General features: G+C 38.1%; 1 protein-coding gene across 14 annotated transcripts in view; it reads left to right on the forward strand.

Moving 5' to 3' along the window:
* The window catches only part of SPAG9 (sperm associated antigen 9), a 101,400-nt gene that overhangs the window by 3,953 nt on the left and 74,866 nt on the right, over nucleotides 1-22,581 (forward strand). For 13 of the 14 annotated variants that reach the window (XM_043497590.1, XM_043497593.1, XM_043497591.1 and 10 more), the window contains exon 2: nucleotides 5,240-5,360. In XM_043497590.1, coding sequence (XP_043353525.1) covers nucleotides 5,240-5,360 — 121 coding nt within the window. Of the gene's footprint in view, nucleotides 1-5,239; nucleotides 5,361-20,099; nucleotides 20,164-22,581 lie in introns of those variants that run through there. The other variant, XM_043497601.1, reaches the window with a different exon arrangement.

A 22,581-nucleotide genomic window follows, 5' to 3' on the forward strand; every position in this document is an offset into this window, starting at 1 on the left:
TAGCGAGGAAGACAATGGCTAAAGTTTTTCTGCTTAGAATTTCAGGTTAACAGTGTTAAATATTTAAAATGACTCTCTATTTCAGCAGTGAGCAAAATCAAATACTCTGACTTTTACAAGAGTAGAAATTGTATCCAGATTTAACATTTTGAATGTCACATACTTTCAATGTGTAATTTTTGATCTGTGGTAAGTAATAATCAAGTGAATGGAGCATGAATCTGAGTGCCAGGAACTTATGGTCCACCCCTGGTTTTGCTGTTGATGTTCTGAGGTGTTGGGCAAGTCACTTAAATACCTTCTTTATTTTGCAATGTGCAGAATGGGAAATATAACTGCCTTATGTGGGTGTTGTGAAGATTAATACCTAGAAAGTGCTTTGAAGAAGTATTAAGTGTTAGTGTAATTTAATCACTAAAACCAAGGAGTGGCTTTACATGGGATGTTGAATTGCTGTTATGTTCATCTAAATTTTGAGGAATGCTTGCTACAAATTGATATTTTGTAAAATGTCATTTGATAGAATTGTTGAAGTTGGTCATAAGCGTCAGTTCACTTCTAAAGGAATGTTATCTTGGAATCTAGTCACTCTTAAAAGTGAAGTCATTTAAGCTGAGCTGCCTTGCCAATTTCTGTGGCTTTGCAATAATATCCCTATTTCTGAAAATGTTTTTTATTCCCTCCCCTTTTGCTGTGTGGAAGATCTGCATAAACAGGGGAAACTGACTACGCAGGGAAATAGCAACTTGGACTCTGCATAGTGCTGTCAGATGCAAAAAGTAAACTTTAGAGAAAAAACAGACATTTCTCTCATCTCCCAGTTATGCTCATGTTAGGTGTTACTTGTAACAATATGGGCAAAAATAGAAGCAAGTTGGTACTGTCCCTTTGAATAACTTCACCTATTTTGATTATTCTTTTGTTTTGTAGGTGAATATTCTTTTGTTTTGGATAGAACATAATTCTCCCTTGAATAGAACTTGGGTCCTTAGCATCTCTTTAGATTGTCCAGTGTAAATCTTTAAAACAGCAGTGGAATGACCAAGAGAATTACCTTTTAACTAGTTAAAAAAAACAACCAAATAAGCAAACAAAACAGCCTTAATTTGAAAATTGGTGTGTTTTTTAACGAAGTCCTGAGCAGCTCCAGAAGAAATTGTGTAAAAGGATGAAAAACTTGATCTATATTTTGGTTTTATGTGCGATGATGACATTAAATTGGAAATAAAAACAACTGTTGATTCAGAAATAAAGTTGTTGCTAATCTTTTGCACTCGTGTGACACACGTGACTTCAGGAAATCAAGTCAAATAGAAGCAAATTAACAATGATGTTGCAGTTGTATTTATACCTATTCTTGCCCATTTTCTTCTGCTTACTTTAATGTGGTGTGGTAGAAGCAGTTACAAAAGTGCAAGTTGTATGTTTCTGGTTTCCGGTCGTATTTTTACACCATATATTTCACTAGTGAATATTATTAAAACAAAGGGAAATGGTTAAACTGTTAACTCCCTCTTCCAGCAGTTCATAGGAATACTGGTATAAACTAATAAGTTTAAATATGAACTCCCTTGGTTAAAGCTGAGAACCACAAAACACATTTACTTGTCTTTCAGCATCAGCTGTTCTTGCTTCTCTTAGCATTTTGCTCCAAGCGCTGTCATATGAACAGCATTGAGTCCTGTGATAGCCATGTAACAGCTTATGTGAAAGCACTCTTCTTCAAGTTTATAGTATGAACAGAAAACAGTGCATTTAAATAATTTGACTTAATCAGAATTTCTTGCTGGTTGATCTGCATTAAATTTCTTGCTGCATTGGTCTGTAGAAATAAAGTGCTTTTATAAAGTGTTATGAATTCTTTCCCTTTATAGATAATCCTAAAATTTGATGATAGATCATAAAAGTTAGATGTAAAGAATTGTGAACAAGCTATTTCAATGCAGTATTTGTGTGGAGTAGACTCAAGAGTGACACTCAACTTTGACATGATATTTTTGAAAAGTTACTTGTTCACACAGGAGTCCTATATCAACCTCATCTTAATAGATCATCATGTGGACCACTTGTCTTCCCAACTTCTTGTTAATCTCATTCATAGTCGTATATCATCCCTCTTTCAACTACAGCAATTGCTTATGTGGATGAGTAATATTGGTAAAGATTGGCTGCTCTTTGCAATTGGAAACAAGGAGTGCCATAAGACCTGCCATCTCAAGTCCATAAGAAAGAGTTCCCTGAGCCACCAGTGCTCGATATGTGACAGCATGAGGATTGATGATTTAAGTGAACTTGCAGTGAGGTCAAGGAGTCTGTCACTGAAAGGAGCCTCCATACGTATAGAGGCCCCTGTTTCCTGTTGTCATTAGATCAGAAATATAGAGAAAACTCAGCTTTCTCGTATGGGAAGGGTATGACTCTCATGCTTTTTTTGGTCTGGTTTCTGAGGTGGTATGCTTTCCCTACAGGTGCAACTTCTGTGGTTTTTAAAGTCCACCCTTTTTTAGACAGTTGGATCAGTTCAAGTATAATCATTTGAACTGAAAAGGTACTTTTGAGTAGTTAGAACGTCACCTATCACTTTCATTTTTTTGTCGTCGACTTTTGAAGTTCCATTACCTACAAAATATACAGAGTGAATTTCACCCTGTGCAGAGGGTAAGCACAAGACCTATGCACTGCCAAAGACCTACAGGTCTTTTGCTCACTCTCTGCATAGCTTTGAATTTAGTTTATTATGCATACTTCTGTATCTGATTTACTTCCTCCTGCTAATCTCACTTGCACACATCACAGTCGAGATGGGGGGTGGGGGGAACAGTTTCAGAAGATAAGACCGCACCCTTTCTGGAACAGTTTTAGCTTTTTGGCTTTTTTGTTGTTTTTTGTTATCTTCATTATTCTATATGCTGAATACTAGAATATGGAACCATACATTGTATTAGTTACTATGAAATGAAGGTAGTAACTGGACTATTTTATTATTACTTTTCAGCCATCCCTGAAAGAAACAAAACAAGTTAGCTAGAACTTTAAAAGTGTTATGTACAGTGTAGCTACAATAAAGCATTGCTTGTTGGACATTTCTGATATTGGAACTACAACAACTTGGTTCATCACAAACTCCCACAGTTTGCATATAATACCATTACTGTACCGTTATACTTAAATTACTCAGGCGCCCATTTGCGTGAACAATGAAGACTAACGTTACCTGAAACAACTGAACTAGAATTTTAACTTTCATTAAACACTTTTAGCTTGCATGTCTTTAACTTTCAATTTAAAACTTCGCTATGCATGTTAATACTGCTGTGTCCGTCTCCCCACTCAGTATTAAAGTTAATAAGAGTTGTATGTGAGAGTTGATTAAGCATAATGTACACTTGGCCATTTTTAATCATTGTATGAGGGAGACAACACAGATAGTGGATTACTTTGCCTAGCCGCCACACCTGTATGACAGCATGGGATTTTAAGCTACTGATACAAATTAATTTTGCATAAATGCCTATATAGGAATTGGACTCAGATCATGAACTTAGCTCATAGACTATTGAATAATAATAACTATTAGATGGAAAGGCTAGAATTAAAAAATTGATTCCTGGATGTAATTCTAACTGGATGGCAGCAGTACTGCTGGCATTTGTTCCTTAACACTTCCTGTTTTTCCTCTTTCCCACTCCCACTTGTGTTCAGTCCCTCCTACAAAGGATTTTAGGATGCTCGGTAGCTGTGTGGGTTCATACTTTGTGCTGGAAGGCAAGTATCTATGGTTAGGAAGGGTCAGAGTGGTTGTAGAGGACTAAGTTATCTTAAAAAGAAAAGGAGTACTTGTGGCAGCTTAAGAGACTAACAAATTTGAGTATAAGCTTTCGTGAGCTACAGCTCACTTCATCGGATGCTCAAATAAATTTGTTAGTCTCTAAGGTGCCACAAGTACTCCTTTTCTTTTTGCGAATACAGACTAACACAACTGCTACTCTGAAATAAGTTATCTTAGTCTGCTTGGCACTGCTCTAAAGTTTTTTCGATTACACCTTATTGGCCAAGTGATCAAGGAAAGTTCATTTTTGGAGCTTTCTGTCCAAATTAACACTGGAATGCTACATAAGGTAAATGGCATGCTGTGTGCTCACTATAAACTTAAACTGTAAATGTTATTCAAGTGTGATTCATAGATTCACTTCTGTTTTATAAACTCTTTACTACACAAGTTTCCTGTGAAGTGCAAACTTCTGGGCTCCCACGGTTTGCTTTCTACCTTCAGGAGTAGAAGTCAGTCTGAGAATAGTTTATGGAAATGAAACTGTTCTAGGATCATGACCATGGCTTTATGGGATCATAAATAGATGTTACAACATGAGGACTAATAGTCTGGCTGATGATTAAGCTGTTGATGATTGTTACTCATCTTTCTTTATCAGGTCTTCAAGACTTGTTGCATGTTCGGTCTTCTATAGCTTATATAACAAATAGGCACTGTTTCCAATACTTCATATTTTACTCTTTTGTAAAACAGGTTGGCTTATGAAGAATTTATTCTACTTAAGAGAATAGGATTAATTTTCTACACTTCGTGTAAATCCAGAATGGGTGTTGACTCAGTATTGATCTGAAAGTGACACAGAATGCTTAATAGTTAGAGGGCAGTGCATTATCATGCATCAGAGTGTTATTGCGTGTTGTACTACAGTAGGAGCTGGGAAGGAAAAACTTGCATTAGAAGTCCCATGGAGCCCCTCACACTCCTTCTGGTATATGGACAGGACTGAACAGATTTAGAGGCAGGAAGGTGGTAAGGTTTACATCTTTAAAAGCAAAAAAGCCACTTTGTTGGAGTAGAAAGAAAAACGTCGATAGTTGCATGTAAAAGGTAAGAGGAAGTAGAGGAGCCCAACTTGCAGATTTGGTAACCCTAATTTAGGTACCTTAAGACTTTGAAAAATGGGCACGCTAGTTAGAACTACTGTTCAGTACCTAAAATGTTTGAAGTTCTGCAGCTTAGTGTTTCAGGAAAAGTAATTAACTACTAATTGCTTTTATAATAAAGTAAACTACTGTATATTCTTCTTAATAAAAGTTAAGCTAGGATTTTCAAAAGGGCCTGAGGAAATTAGCTACCCACTTCGTTTGAATTTGTGAGCGTTAGGGGACTAACTTTGGCTTCTTTGAAAATCCTAACCTTGCTGCTCAGTGTCTAACCACAGTATTGAATATTTTGTTTTTTTGTCAGAAATTCATTGAATTTGAAGATTCTCAAGAACAAGAAAAAAAGGACTTACAGACTCGAGTGGAATCATTAGAATCACAAACACGACAGCTTGAACTGAAAGCAAAAAATTATGCTGATCAAAGTAAGTAGAAATGGCTTATTGTGCTGTTACTGCACTCTGATTACATTATGACTTCAGAATGTTAATTTTCACTCTAATTTACCTACCTACAATAGTGATACATGACGCATCTTTTTCTGATGCCTGGTCTACCACTCTTGACACACGCACTTAAACTAGCTTTAAATGTTGTTCCACCTGTAACTAGGACAGAAGTTTAGATGCTAACGCATTTTATTCTGATGATTCCTTTATCATCCTACTCTCTGACACAACACTACATTTTACATAACTTTTTTCAGGTCAGGGTATAAGTCTTAAGCTATTGCTATACTAGAGAGCTTACAGTGATGTAGCTGCATTGGTGCAGCTGTGCCACTGTAAGCTCTGTAGTGTAGCTGCTCTAAGAGTGCTCTCCCGTCAACTTAATCCATCCTCAGTGGGCGGTGTCAGCCAAGCTGATGGGCCAAGCTCTCCCCCGACATAGCGCTATCTACATCAGCACTTAGGTTGGTGTAACTTATGTCATTTGGTGGTGGGTTATTCACACCCCAAGCGGCGTAAGTTATATTGACCTAAGGGGTAGTGTCGACATAGCCTTAGTGTGCAAAAAGTGTTACGCAGTCCAGTCTATAAATTGATGTTTACTGACTCCTTCCACTTTGCTGCTTTTAAGAGGACTCTTAGACCCCACACGGTAGTGTAGACGAGCCCTATCTAAGGTACACAACTTCAGCTACGTACTTGGATCTACTTACGGCGGTGTCTTCACTGCAGTAAGTAGACAGCTGAAGCTCTCCCATTGAATTGGCTTGTGCTTCTCATTCTGGTGGAGCACCGTAGTCAATGGGTGCGTGCTCAGCAGTCGATAGACTAGATGTGACAATTCAATATATAGATGCAATAAATTGACCCGCTGCCTGCCAATCCGGTGGGTAGTGTAGTCAAACCCTTAGTATGTGAGGCATGTGTAAATAACCAAATTTTTTTTTTGCGTGGGTGGTGGTGACTGAACTGAAAAATAAAGGTTTTTGTTTTGTATTGATGTGAAGTGAAATGAAATACTTCAGAATTTTTTGACACAAGTCAAAAATTTGTTTCATTTGACCTAAAATGAAAATTTTGGTTTTGTTTTCAGTTTTTATACCTTCCATAATTTTTTAATAAACTTGAAATAAAATTTGAAATGAAGTCATAACATTTTGTTTAGAAAATATCAATGAAACATGCTGACTTTTTTGGACTGAAACGATTGGTTGACCTAAATCTTGTATTTTTGGCAAAAAAGTTTAATCTGAAAATTTCCCCCCATCTTTGCTCTTCATTGGAATCTCGTGCTTCAACTTTGCTGTTTGAGAACGTCAGTTGTCTGCTGAGAGAGCATTTCCACTCTCCCAGGCTCTAGCTATGAAGACCTTTCAGGGTATGTTTGGTGCTGGGCCCTAGCCTGTGGCCTCCTGAAAGAATAGAATAAATTCTAGACTGACCTCCTTCAGAGCCCAGGGCAAAATGTGTTATGTGTGATAACAGGACCTAAGATGATTACATTAGAGGAGAAAATACCTTAAGTACAAAAGACTGAAACTTAGGAATGTAAGAATCAGAAACTCACTGAAATCCCAAACAGGAGATGAGTGAGACTCCGTATTTTTTCTAGAGCAATGTCTCATTTTATTCCTTAATGTGGTAGTCTTGGTGGCTTTCATTTAGCCTAGAGAAGTATTGGACTACTTTCCTGTTCATGCTCATCATAAAATGGCCTTCTGTAGTTCCTCACTTCCATTTCCAATTACTACTCCTAATCCTCCCTAGTTTACTTTTCTCCTCTTGTCTAGGCTTGAGCAGGAATCTCTTGCAAGGATTGACAAGCTGCTCTTTGGAAGTTGTTGGCATTTTAGGTGTGTCCATCTACCTTTTAGAGTTTGGGAAATCAGCCTCAGTAGGTTGGCAATAAGTACAGATGCCCTAAAGATATCTATTTTTCTTCTTGTCCGGTTTGCTGGACCTGGCATGAACAGAAAATATTTTTATTACCACCATTATAAACCTTGAATTCTGGTATTTTTCCTGTCTGATAATCAAAGTAATGCTTTATGGGAGGGTGTTCTGTATTTCTGCAGCATCCAGAAGGGCAAATGTGGTGTGTCCATGGCTTCTACAAGATTCAGTATCAGAAATGTGTTAGTCATTGATAAAAAAGGGTCTGCTGGAACATTTGGAGCTGCTTAGACCATTGTCTTTCCAGGAAACAGCTATTTCAACTTACTGTTTTTCTTAAAATGTAATATTTTGGGTTATTTTAAAGAATCCTCAATTGCATGAAGATAAACAAATTGAAATATACTTTTTAAAATTGTATGGCATTTGCGAGTAGTTGCTGAAGTACTAAATGCAGACTTTATTTAGTCACTTGACTAACTTTCAGATATACATTCTTCCAGTACAGATCCACTAATGAAACATCCTCCTTAGTCTAGTTTATTCTGCTGGAGGCAGAGATGTTTTGTTCTATGCTAGTTTACTCTACTATATAAAATTACCTTAAAACACTGATGTAACTTCGTTGTGGCATATTGTTGGAGTAGGAGAAGAGCTGTTTTTTGTGCTAAAGTCAGTAATGTGGGAATAAGTTTACTTTTAAGTGAAATGTCAGCTGAGGCTTTAGAAGTGAGAGCATCTTTACCTCTAATCCTGATTAGCCTGTTTTATAATGAAAAAAGAGGAATTGCTCAATTACTTATCTGTACTAAGTGAGGGATCTAGTATTTACAGAAAATTAGTTTTTAAATAGAACTTTCACTTTAGAGGGATACTTTCTGGTAATTTAGCCCCAAAATTCACTTTTACACATTTTTCACAACCTACTAATAGAAATGTCTTCCTGAAAACTTGAAAAAATTAATTTTGGCTTATGTTTTTGTTGCATTATTTCCAACACAAAGAGATTGTGGACTACATGAAAATGAAAATAAATTAATTTCACTTTGATTGTTTTAGCTAACTGAAGTGCAGAAAGTTTTTTAAAAAACAAAAAATACTCCCCACAAATCATAAGCTGAAGATGAAGGATCTACAATATTTGGTGCTAGATTGATTTGTGTTTTGTCTAGACTACTGTTAAATGTCCCAAGACAGTTTTAATCTAGTGGTGTTCATAGCATAGGTATAGAAATGCTCTACAAACTTGTTAATGTGAATATTCTTTTAATGTTAACTTATCAAAATCAAGATGTGCAGTGCTTTAAATTTTGCTTAGGCTGATGAAAAATGTTACATTAAAGACTTAAAAAAGGTAGTGCTATATATAGTTCCTAATGCTGGGCTACAACGCAACCTTGCCAGTCCAGATGCTATGTTACCTGGCACTGGTTCTCAATTTCCACCCTTTTAAGCAGGATGCTACTTATCAAAACACACTTCTTGTGCCATCTCCTTCCTGTCTCCTTTTGTTCCCTCTCCTCAGCCAGCTTTCTTTCTTTCATGGTGGATGATTTCTCTGTAATACTAATGAGTAATGTGTAGCTGTCTTCTCTTCATGAGTAATGTGTAGCTCTCTTTTCCTCCTCTCACATAAAAAATTTTACTCACAGGAAGAATGTTGCTTTTTTTAGTGTCATGCATGCATCTACAGCAAGGGTAGAGATTGAAGAGCTAGGTAGTGTTGTGCTCTGAAGCATGTAAAAGGAGGGCGATACAGATAATCTTAACTCCAGTATTCAATTTAAGAAAAACAGTTATGTGGTGTTTCCAGTTTTGCTATAGTGTAATCTTTGATTAGACAAAGAACCTGCTCCTCGGTGGATTAGAATATTATGGGCGGATCTTAGCAGAGTACGTTTTGCAGGAGTACATGCCTCAGATGTAGGATATGCTCAAACAGAGACTTCTATAGGAATTGTCAAAGTAAACTCAGTGTTATGGACCCTGGGTAGGCTGCTCCCCACTGAGACCCTCTTCCAGTCCCCTGAGTGGATCTCTTTAAAATGCTAAGCCCATGCTTCCACTTATCTGCAGTGAGATCTTGCAATCCAGCCACTCACCCAGTGGTTGTAATCTGGAGACCCAGTTGGAAACAGGAGGTCAACAACTTGACTAATACAGCAGGTCCAGTGAGAGCTTGTCCCGGCAAGGGATTCCTTTTGGGAACCTCTAATGGCATTCATTTGTAGGGAGACAAACAGCTTTTTGAAAAGAAGGTATGACTTATTTTGCCCAAAAGGTTTGCAACAGAGGAGTGAATTTAAAATAGCAGACCTATAGTCATATTTCATTACCCAGGTTTAACCTTTCTATCCATAGCTGGGGCGAGTTTGGCTTATTCTCCATCTCTTAATTGGGAGAAAGAGCATTCCTGGCTTTTAGCCTTCTCCTCTTGTCTCCAAATGTCTGACACATTCTGGTTGGCCTCTCTTAGGTCATCCAAAACCCATCTTCCTTTTCTAGTTTCTTTGAGGGGTTAGGTCTCCTTTTGGATATGTCTGCACTGCAGTAAGAGGTATGACTGTCCCATGTGTAGGCATACTTGAGGTAGCTTTGATCTAGCTAGCTTGAATATTAAAGCAGTGGAACTGTAGCAGCACAGGGGTGTATGTATAAGCCTGCCAGAACTTTTTTTTTCTGATATCCTCTGTCAGAAGCTGCAGCTGTGTATAGCTGAAGAGGCTCACCTCAGGACTTTTAACTCCTCCCCTGTTATCATCTGTCTAAAAAATGTGGTAGTCTAGCATTTAGACTGGTAGATCACTCCATTTATTCCTTTTTGTGCAGTTACATGAGGAAATTGTTGCCTTAATGGAGAAAGCTAGCTTCATGTCTGGCCTCTTCTTAATGCTAAATTACATCCTGACTCCGCAGTTCCTGTTAAAGTTGTCGCAGGTCCACAGCACCTTTTAAAATCAGGCCACTTCACTAATCTTTATACAATATTGGATTTCTTTAGCCAGTAGTCGTGGTACACTCAGGAGTGGTGGTTTAAGTTTAGTTCTACTTTAGCCTCTTATAGCACTGATTCAGTTTTTGTTGTCTAAATTGAGTGCTCCATGTTTCACCTTTAAGGCAAGAAATATGAGGTGTTTGGTAGAAATTCAGCACACATATTTGGAAGTGATCTACCAAACTAATACTATTAATGTGTGTTTAAAATTTTTAACCTTAAAATAACCTACAAAAACTGAAGAATTAAAGGCTGAATATCTAACTTAAGTCTGAGTTACCTGGATTTCTAAAAAGCGCTCAAACATTAATATATTTTTAAAAAATGGACTTGCTTACATTTACTATGGAATGTTTTTTTAAATCCAGATGCATTTGTTACATGTTCACAGTAAATAACACCATAGAATGCCACATTTTTATACTGTTTAGTCTCTGCTATAATCAGTTTATGTATGGTTGCTTTACTACATTTAATGTGAAGACTTCTGATGTTTGTTGGGATTTGGCATCTCTAATGCAGTAGGCACATTAAGGCTATTGGAGGCAGTACAAGCTTGGCATTCTGTTTCAGTGCCATTTCTAATAGATCAGAATAGTTGCTATTTGGAAGTTAATTCATGTTAATTGCTTGGAAAAAGGCTTGTTCCAGAAGCAGAATTTAGTACTGGTAAGTGTTTGGGTTTTTTTGAGAGAGAATTGCATTCTGCTTTTAGAACAGCAGTTATCAGAAACATAGAATTCAAGGATTAGAAGCTTGACTAGCAAACCTTTCTAAAATTTTTGAAGTATACATCTTGCTAGAAATACTGGGTTTTTGAATACTTAAATAGAGCACCAATCAAACTTTAATGAGTTTTTCATCTGCTACATCAGTGGCCAACTTGGCATGGAGAATTTGAAAACAAGACTGCAAACATTCCACAGACGATTAATCGAAAGTGAGCGTAAAAGAGGAATGGGACAAAAAAAATTCAGTTGATGCCTGACAAATAACACATTACAGGTGGATTGCAAAAAATTATTTGAGAGGTTGGCATTGTGAAAATCGTACTGGTATACCCATCATTCTGAACTCTTCTCATTTCATAAGGTAGACTAATTATACTGTTAGTGTCATCTCTCCCATTTTAGCTGAGACACCTATTTAGATGTCTGTCCTATGGTACCAAAGGATGGGACACAATGTCCCCTTTCAATTCCCTGGATACTGCTACCTGCTTCTTTTTTGGCTACATTCCTTTTCTCTCTTCTCCTGCTTCCCTCTCCTTTCTGTGCATTTAAAGGGGCTTATCGCGTGGCAAGTTTTGGTAACACTTCATTACTTATTGGATGTTGTTGTGATAGCATTACTAAAGGACATGAAGTCAACTTTTGAACAAGGCAAAGTCAGGTCTCATCAGTTTCCTTACTGTCTCATCTTCACAAGAACCCAAGGTGGCAACACTATTTGACCTGAGTATACTTAAGATATAATATTTTTACTGTTATTGGCCCTTAATATCAGTGGGCATTGGCCGCTTTTGGAAGCTTGATTCGTGAATGTCTCCTGTAGTGTGTATGGTATAATAATTTTTTAAAAGGTTAAATGAGGGTTGAAATTTTAGCTGCAAATCTTAATGGTGGCTGAGAACAGGTCTGAAAACATGGACTCCTTAGTTTCTATTCCAGCAGTTAATTCCTTCTATACTTTGGGCAAGTTACTTCAGGTTTGATTAAGATCTGCAGAGTAACCATATAAAAGGGGAATCATGGATTCTGTACTTATTTCTGTGACTTCTACTATCAAATTACATAAAAAATGTACATTAAAAGCATTAAGGTTGCAAAGTCAAGCAGTCAAAAAATAGGAAATGCCAGAATTAAGGTGGTTCCCTTGTGCATGTGAATTTAATTAAATGGTCATATAGTATGCTTTCCGCAGGATCCCTGCCTCATCCAGTGCATACTTCAAATGGTTAGTCATATAATTATCATATAATGTGTGGCCTCATGTTTTATTTACCACATACCATCCAAATACTGCAATGAATACAGGGTTTTTTTAGGTTCCTCATGGGCTTTTCTACTGAGCTCATCACTATAGTATCTGAGTGCTTTACAGATATTAAGTAAATTATTTTCACAACACTCCTGCGAGGTGTATGGTTGTGGTGATATTCCCATTCTGCAGTGGAGGAATTGAGAAACAAAGAAACCAAGGTAAACTATCCTAAGAGACCACTAATTTTGGATGCCCAGCTTGAGCAACTTGGAACTTAATTTTTTTTAAGAGTACTTAACATTTTGTCAGCACTTCACATGTTCAAGATACAGCTCCCATCAACTTTGGCTTCATTGTGATCCTCAGCTCTTCTTCAAATTGGGTCCCTCAAGTTGTATATATGGAAATTGAGAAACATCATTTGATTTGATTTAATATGCCCGCCATCACATAGCAACCTGTGGAAGAGTAGGGATAGAATTCAGTTCTCTAGGATTCATTTAATTGCCTTAACCACAACAATATCCTTTCCCTTCCTGTAGTTATCAGCCTTATTTACAATACACCTTCTGCTGCAAATAAGGCAGGATATATAGGCAACCGACTTATTTACTCCACAACTCTGATTCATTTTCCTGAGCACCATCCATCCTGTGCACTAAATGAAGCAGAGTCCTGGATAAGGTGACCAGATGTCCTGTTTTTAAAGGGACAGTCCCGGTTTTTGGGACTTTTTCTTATATAGGTGCCTATTACCCCGCACCCCCTGTCCTGTTTTTTCACAGTTGCTATCTGGTCACCCTAGTCCTGGAGACAGTAGAATGTGATCATATAACTAAAGACTGTATCATAACACACATGCACTAGGGGGCCTTGTTAAAGTTTCAAAAGGAATCTGAATTTTAGCACATTATAACTTCTGAATACTTGAATTTGTAGTCTTAATGCTCTTAACATTTAAAAAATAAAAACCGCCAAAAACCTTGCAGAACCATATTGACTTCCTCGTGGATTGGAAGAGGGACCACAGCACAGATGACTACAATTTCATCCAGTGGAGTAACTGGTAGCAATACTAAGTGCTTGTCTACACTACTGCGCGGGGTCAATCTAAGATAAGCAACTTCAGCTACGTGAATAGCCATAGCTCAAGTCGTTGTACTTAAATCTACTTACCGCTGATGCTCTCCTGTCGACTCTGCTTACGCTTCTCGTTCTGATGGAGTACCGGAGTCGACAGGAGAGCGCTCGGTGGTGGATTTATCGAGTCTCTACTAGACCCAATAAATCAACCCCTGCCAGATTGATCGCTGCCAGCCAATCCTGGGGGGAAGTGTAGACAAGCCCTCAGTCACGATCTTGGTAGACCAGCCATTAGAGGAGGCTGAGACGTATCTTTTGCCAGTGGGTTTCACAGTTTGCTTGACAGTAGAGGAATGTTGAGACTTGGGAATTCTTGGTTCTCTTGTATTATATGGGCAAGTCCACTCTAGTGTTTAAAGACTCTTGTGTCCCTACCTTCTTATGTTCCATTCTCCCTGCTCCTTTCCACCTCTGCACCTGTTCCCTCTAGCCTTTCCATCCCTCTGCTTCTCACTGCTATGTATTCCTACTTCTTTCTACTTTCTGGACACCTCCAGGGAGCATTGGGAGCATAGGAGACTGTCTCTCCGCTCTCAGTTCTGGTCCACAGTACCTTGTGGCTGTAGAGAGAAATGACAGGTAAAATAGTGCTCAGCCCTTTCAGAACTGCTCTGGAGCATGTTCAGTGCAAATGGAATCTTCTGAGATTTTTACAGTTAGCCTCTAGCAAATACTTACTGAGCATGGGCAAATGACTTTTTTTTTTTCCAGAGCTTGGTGAAATGTAGGTGGATTTTTCAAATGGACAGTGAAACGCATCTTTCTGAATTTCAATCACAAAGGTGCTAGTTTTTCTTAAGAAAATGGTTGTAAGAATTTCATCGGCAAAATGTATTTTTTTCCCTAGCCTCATTCTCAGAAGTGGCTGAGTTGTTTTTGCTGAAGTTTTCAAGGGATTTTAGGTTGAGGCAGACACATGCATGGAAAATTTTTAGTCTGAACAGTTAGTTTTGCATAGTTATAAATGACTTAAAACTATTATATAATAGAAAGTTTTAGACAACCTCAACTAAAGGACTTTCTGCCAGCTTTTCCTATTTTTTGACTAATTTGCAAGTAAAATATTTGTCTGGTCAGCCTGCAAACTCGCCTTTCAATCGGAAAGCCCCAAACGGTTATTTCTAGCTCTTACATCACCAATAAAGATTTTTCAGTGGAAACATGAAGCAGTCCACAAGTTGGCCAACACAAATCCATAAGGTCACATTAGCATCTGAAGCCCAGGCTCTACTGACGCCCTTAATTACTGAATGTGGGAAAAGCTTTACTCAGATCTCCGCTTGCATGTCATTGGATTCTGTGGAGGCTAGAAATCTTTGGTTTTTCCTTTGGGCCCATGGGCTCTCCCATGCTCAGTTATGGATTGTGGAGTTACAGAGGTTTTTGGAATAAGGAGGAATCAATTTGTGGTGTGGTTGATCTTTGAACTCACGGAGTAGGTGGGAAAAGCAGCTATATTTCTTGGGAACAGTGGAACATTCTATGACAATAGTGATCTTGATGGGATATTGGACCTACTTTCTAGCAGTTGCCTCTACCTATCTACTGTCGCTGGAGTGCTTTGAAGTACGAGTGTGGTCGTGCATGAGTGCTGGGGGAGAGCTCTCCCAGTGCTCCTGGTAATCCACCTCCACAAGGGGATTTTTCACCCCCTTGAGCCAGCAAGTTAGAGCGCTATAAAATGTAAGTGTAGTCAAGCCTTAAATGAGAGTAAGGCCTAGTCTACACCTAAACTTAGATTGACCTTGCTGCATCGCTAGGGATTTGAAAAATTTGAGACAGCGTATGACATAGTTAGGTTGACCTAAACCACACTGTAGATGCAGGTAGGTTGATGGAAGAATTCTTCTGTCAACCTAGCTACTGCCTCTCAAGTGGGTGGATTTACTACAGTGACAGAAACGCCCCTTCTCTCACTGTAGTAAATGTGTACTACAGCTCTGCAGTGGCATAGCTGTAGCACTTGTAGTTTAGACATACCTCAGCGCTGGTCTTCGCTAGGGGAGATCAACGCTGCTGCAATGGATGCAGCAGGGATCGATTTTAATGGGTCTAATGAACACCCACTAGTTCGATAGCAGAGTGTTCTCCAGTCAACCCTGATACTCTGGGTCTTGGAGTGTAAGGGAAGTTGACTGGAGAGCATCTCGTGTCAATGCAATGCAGTGAAGACACTGGGGTAAGTCGACCTAAGCTATGTCGACTCCAGCTACGTTGTTTCACATAGCTGGAGTAGTGTAACTTATGTTGACTTACCCTGGTAAGTGAAGACAAGCTCTCAGTGACCATGCACAGTTGCACTAGTTTAATTAAATCAGTATAAAATCAGATCATTCTGTTTGGCCTGCACTTAAGGGTTAGGTCAATACAGCTACATTGGTCAGGGGTGTGGGGAAAAAACCCACATGCTTGACTGATATGTGCCAACCTAACTCCCAATGTAGAGACTGCTGTATTGACAGAAAAATGCTTCTGTTCATGTAGCTACCATCATTTGGGAAGGTCATGTTCCAATACTGATGGAAAAACACCTTTTGTCAGTGTAGGCTGTCATAACCAAGCAACATAGCTATGCTAGTATAGCCTCCATAGTATAGGCATATCCTAAGACATATTGGTAGAGCTTTGTGCGTACACCAGGCCTAAGTACAATAATGTTCTAAATACAAGAAAATTCAAAACAAAATAATATAAAAATTCATGATTGTTCACTGGGGGAAGAAATCTTATGGTTTATGTATCTTCATCATTGTTAATTTTCAAAACCGATGAAGGTGGCAGTCGTCTAAAACTGTTTTGCTACTTCCAATTTAAAAGGAACAGAGCAGTCTGTTAGCAAGTTTTCTACTGTCAAAAATACTGATGCTTGGCACTTAATGCTTGTATCTCAACTCAGCTGCTCTGTATTCACATGCTCTCATTTGCAAGTCTCTGGTTCCTCTCAAAACTTTGCCCAAGGCTTCATTTACTGATCTTTGAGGGATTCATGTATATGTTAGTATGAGCACAGGAATATAATTCAAGAAGCCATTTAGCCTCTGACTACTGTATTTCTGATTTATTTAGGAAGGTTATATTTAGATAAAGGTGCACCATAATTGTTACTAGACCTTGCAGCATTTGGGAAGATTCTTTAGATTCATTAAGATGTCAACTTGAAACTAAGTGTTTTAGCCTGGAATTGCCTTCACACGCTTGATTGCATAGCAATTTTCTTGGATGTGATCGTTTCATTTCATGTGAAATGAGTGGTAACTCTTTGAAGACGACATTATGACTTTCTGTGAGATCAGGTACCTCTTTTATGCTAAACTTCACTCTGACATGTATCCCCAGTGTCAATTTAAGCTTTGGGATAGGAGTATTGCACAGTGCAGAAATAATATAATCCCCCTCTTTAGTAATGTTTGACTGCAGATTTTTTTGAGTTAGATAAGACCATTAAAACGTTAAAAATTGTTTTTTTCCCCCCCAAACATCCTTGCCTTGTCTTTGTACTTTGTGGTTTTGAATATCAGAATGCCTCCTTAATCATTCGTCTTGTTTCTGAAACCTCTCTTCCCTATTATGGGAATGTTCCCATGGGACTGAATGTAAATCTGGCCCTAATAATTGTCTACTGCAGAAATTACTTCTAACTGAAATCCTCTGTAAGGCCCAAATCATGTTACGTTTTCTTTGACAATTGAGCCACCCTAGATATCTGTTACTGTTTTGAGATGGTAGATTCTGTCTAATCTAAGTTATCCACCATTAACTGTCTTGTATGCTTTCATCATACTAGAAGCACATTTTGTAGAATTAATTCATGTTATCCATTGTTTTAACTATAACTGCAGTTTAGCTCTTGTCTATAAGATCTTGGCGTGATCTTTAGAGGCTTACTCTCAAAAAAAAAAAAAAAAAACCTACAGATCGTACTTGCTTAAATGATATTTCCAGTGATAAATTTTCATATTTAAACTCTAATTTGTTTACACAGAGGCTGGCTGGATCTCCATTAAATGACTAAATACTGGAATGTTAGGCAATAACACTGTTCTCTAATTGCGCGTAACAGTTAAATTAATAGGACTGCATATAGTATATCGTGGTATTAAAAGCTCTTGCTTTTTGAACTGGAAGACTTTCTACAGCTAACACTTAATGTGAATTTTAAGAGCCTAGATTTTGTGGGGTACAATATCCTATTGGAACGTATGTATTCATAAACCCTAAGTGCTGCTGCTTTAGAACACTAACCTCATGAAGCAAATATCACATTGCCTAGTTTTGTAGAAAATTGATTAAACCCCATTGTGCAACAAAATAACTACAAAACACTTGGGTCTTCAGAACATTCTTGTTGAGCACTAACTTAAAAAAAAAAAAGTGTAACTCAGTTGCGGTCTAGAATTACAGCAATAGAAGCTGAAGTCTTATTTGCGATATATTGAGGCACAGACAATTACAGGGCAGTTTTCTCCCTGCCTGTCATATCCATTGGTTTGACAGTGTATCCTCCCCTGGAGGAATCAACCCATAGTGCAGTGAGGTATTTGGTGTCATGCCATTCAACTCTTGAACTGTTGCAAGTCTGATACTGGTGGACCTAGCTGGAATGGCTTTGTGGTTTGACCCCCCCACTGACTCCTAGGAATGAATGAAAACCACCTACTAATTTCACATAAATTGCAAAACTGGACATCAGATGGTCAAAGTCTGGGTATTACTCACTTGAGCAAGGCATTCAACCTCTATTAAAAATTATTTATATAGCACCAGAAAAGGATGAGGATCCAGCTGACACTGTCTAATAGCATAACTTCTTTATCAACTTAAAATGTTTTCTAGAAAAACCTTGTTGTTTTCAATATCAATCCTTTATTTGACTTACTGCACTCCATTGATTCTTCCTCTGTATTTTGTGAAAATAGAGAGCCCACTAGATGGAGCAGAGCTACAGTTAGAGAACTTGTCATAGAAGTCAGTCACATTACAGAACTGGAGACACAAATGTAGTAGAAAATCACAACAACATAATGGATCAATGTGCTTTAAGCTCAACTCATGTGAAGCCTATTAATGAAACTAAGAGTGGGGGGGGGGAAGGTTTAAAGTTAACCAGTATTAGTCATAAACATTACTTGACCAACATCAGCACTGACTTATTTCTCAGGGGAAAGTTAACAATAAAAGGTTTCAGAGTAGCAGCCATGTTAGTCTGTATTCGCAAAAAGAAAAGGAGTACTTGTGGCACCTTAGAGACTAACAAATTTATTTGAGCATAAGGTTTCATGAGCTACAGCTCACTTCATCGGATGCATGTAGTGAAGTGAGCTGTAGCTCACGAAAGCTTATGCTCAAATAAATCTTAGTCTCTAAGGTGCCACAAGAAATCCTTTACCTTTTTAACAATAAAAGGTTTAGCTACTGCCCAGGCCTGATAAGCTACAGATTTGTTAAGGATCTCCTTTGTTAAATTTTAGACTGCCTTCTAAATTTTGCTTATCAAATAAACTTCAGTTGCTGTAGTTGAGTTGCTTACAGCAAAGGGTGTGTAAGATTTTAAATGTCTTTCTGGATTTTATGTTCTGGCTTGTCATTGGTGGTAACTTTGTTGCTTTTATAAAGTTAATCCGTTGAAGTTTTAGCTCTTCTCCTGGTATTGAGCTCTTTTAGAAACAGCAACATTTTGTATCCTGATTCTGTTCTTCACTCTGTTTCTCTCCCCGCCCTGCCACCCCCCCCCCCCCAATTAGTTATATCCCTGCTTCTGCACCACTACCTTGTCTTTTTTTTCACCCTGTAGTCACTGTCAGGATGCTCCATTACTTTTGGAGGTAGGTTGGCTAAACAGTGTGGTAAATTCAAGCTGTTGTGGCAGAAATTGTCTTTGCATGTGTCTTTATAATGTAGCTCAGCAGGGCTTCACTTCTTGGGCGTGGGGGGATCCTAGAGTGCCACTGTTATATAAACATTAAATGAAAATAACATGGATTTTAGATGACTGCTTATTTAAAAAATTTCACTGGCAAGTTTAAGGATTTTCAGTGATTGTTTCTACTCGTTCAGATGGGAAGTTAGTGGGACTTAAATCAACAGTAATGGACACATTTAAAGTCCAAAGGTAATAGATGTCAGTTCATTTTATGGAATTCTGCAAGCAAGAAACTGAATATGTTCACATTGGTATTTACTCGGGAACAAGTATTTCTGTAATCTTGGAAGTCTTGTCAATTTAAAAACTTTAACCACAGTGTAGAGCAAGTATTAAATGTGAACAATTTGAAGGTGTTTAAACTCTTGCCAAGGAACTGAGGTTACTGCTTGTCTTCAACAGTATGTTTTACCCCCAGATTCTGTCTAGCTTTCTTACTGCTTTGTAGTTAAACGCTTGTGTTGAATCAATTTTAGTTTTTCCCTGCCAAGGTTGGGATGGTCAGCCTATTAAGTAGTCACTAAAGAACATGTGTTCTGTATCTTTTAAAGTTGATGTGAGATATGCTGTTAGGGAATCAGTTGAAGGAAGATTGTCCAAGGAGAACCTTCAGAATGGGCTTAAGTGTCATGCAAGTAAGGCCCACTAATAAATGGGATCTCTTTGCCCTGCCTGCACAGCAGGAATTGAAAATTCCTCTTGAGGAGGCATCTGATCAGTTGGATTTGGCTTTCTAGCAGGTTTGTTTCTCTTTCTCCCCCTTAGGCTAATCAGCAGTTTGAGGCAGAGGACAACAAACAGATGAAGGGTGTTCCAAACTTGGCAAAAGCCATCAAACTTGGGAGGTAAGCTCTGATTTTTGAACAGGCAGGGCAGGCAGCTTTTATTGCCCAATCCTTCATACTTGTTCTCAGGACAGAGGTGGAAGTTCCAAATGCTTCACCTCATTTTCCCTTTTCCCATTTTCCCTTCCCTTACTTAATTTCCTGTTTTGCTTGGTTCAGTTTGAGATGAACTGGATAAGTTAAATCAAGGAGGCATAGGTTTTCATATGGACTACTAGTATTTCAGATCTTTGGATACTGTTTCACTGTGTGCTGTGTATCAGATTGCAGATGGGCCTTGAGTGTCTATTAAAGTGAACATTTTCTTTCATGGAAGCTTTGTTTTTCCAATGGAATCTGTTTTCTTTTCAGTCTAGTGTTGTGATTTTTTAGAATATTTACAACTTGGTTTACATACTATATTCAAAGTTGACTAATATTGGTATAGATGCAGAACTTCATTGAGGATTTAGAGCTCTGTATAAAATTGAATTGTCCAAAAAAAAAATTTAAAAAATTACTTCCTTAAATTGATCAATGCAGATTCTTCTACCATTCAGGATAGTATTTTTCAATGTGTAAAACACTGTTTAAATGAGCTAGATACAGTGTTGTTTAGTAGGTGTGTATTATACCTGGGAAGATGGACCTTTTAGAATCTACTCTGAAGTATTGCAAAATCAATATTGAACTTGTAATGTGCTATGATAAATTGGGCTACAATGAATTTGGAGGGTATTCAGTTAACTTCACTAATTCTAATTTTTTCTCAAATTGGGATTCTCGGATCTTGCACATCACCAAACTAGACTTCAATCTATGCAGAATATAAAATAATAGAAGTAATTGAAGTAAAGGACTATTTCTTTGTGGTTAGATAATCTTGATAGCTGACACCAAGTTTAATACAGATTAAGTCTGATGAAGGTTGCTCAATTCTTGATGCTCCTGGCTGTCTTAAATGGCAGCAGATAATGATCTTGCCAACTCAACTTTTTAAAATACATGTCAATGTAATTATGTATAAGGCTAACTGTTAAACCTCTCCATTCATCTGAATAGTTGTATTTGGCTAGTAAGAAAATTGAAAATGGATTTGTTTTCAGCAATTTAAGTATTTATTTCAATGAAAGGACCAAAACAAGTTGTTTAATCTCTGCTTGAACTTTTCTGTAGGCTTCTTTGATCCCACCATCCTTGTGGTGGTATCTTTTTAAAAAAAATTTTCTAGCCAGAAATAGGGGTCTGAGACATTGGAGTGCAAAAGGAACTTTTTCAGTTGCTTTACGTTCATTTCTTTAATATAACCTCAAACATCATCTTCACTTTTGTTTTAAACCCCTTCCCTGTGAGGCTTCAGGTTGTCCCAAATGGCATTATAGTTAGCCTACCCCCAACAGTGCTTTGCTCCACTTACAGTGGCTGTGAAGTAGCGTAGACTAAAATGGATGTTAGCTGGATGATTTCAGACTTCTCCTCTGCTCCATGTGCAAGCTGAGCAAAATGAGGCAACCTTCAGACTTCAATTTGTTGCCCTGGTGGTATTCTTGCCAATCTAAAGGGCTTTGTGTACTGCCATGTAGTCTGTTGCTGTGGTAATGTCCTGTTTCTCTTAGGATTAGGAGACCCATTTGTAAACCCATATTAATTGCTAACCTTTTATGTTTCTTTTTTGGACCAGATTCTGATACCCTTACTCAGTATCTTAGTTTTATACTGTTGCTTATCAGTGTTTGTATCTGAGCATCCTCTGTGTAAAATTCGATAGTAAGAGTGAAGTTCCTAACGGATTGCATGGAGTGCCTGATTCTCCCTTTTTAAGTAAAATACCTTGAGGTTGGGAGTGTTTTGGGTTTTGTTTTGCTTCATTGGCTTTTTACGGGGTTGTTGGTTTGTGGCGGATGAGTCATGTCTGAGTAGAAGGGATTGTTGGTTTTGAGTGTCCTTCAGAAGATGTTGCAGTGTTGACTAAAGGTCGACAGGCTCCTTTCCCCATTCCAGGGTTTGCCCATTTTCTCCCCATGGCAGGGCCTGTGTGCTCCCATTCTCCCAACTGCCAGGGGCTATGTGCACATCCTAATTTGTCCCCTCTCCCCTTCTTCCCCCCCCTTTTTTTTTTCTGTTTGGGTGGTAAGTCATTCAGGACATCAACATGTTTAAACTTTATTGGGAGGATGGACTGAAATGAGGTGGGAGTATTGTTATGCTGGAATGTTGTGCAGTTTTTTTGATCTATAGAAAACTGCAGAGGTGTTTGAGGCTATGATAAAAAGCTGGCAGGGGCTTCAAGTATCTCACTTTTTCCTCTTCTGGTTTCCAGTTTTCCCCAACAATCAATAGGGTTTTGGCCACTGATGCGTAGAACTTTCCATGAAATTCTATAATTGATCAGATGTGGCATTCTGTCTAATGCAATAACTTTTGAAAGACAGAAAAATG

This window comes from Dermochelys coriacea, chromosome 14 (genome assembly GCF_009764565.3).
Source record: "Dermochelys coriacea isolate rDerCor1 chromosome 14, rDerCor1.pri.v4, whole genome shotgun sequence".
Lineage (NCBI taxonomy): Eukaryota > Metazoa > Chordata > Testudines > Dermochelyidae > Dermochelys > Dermochelys coriacea.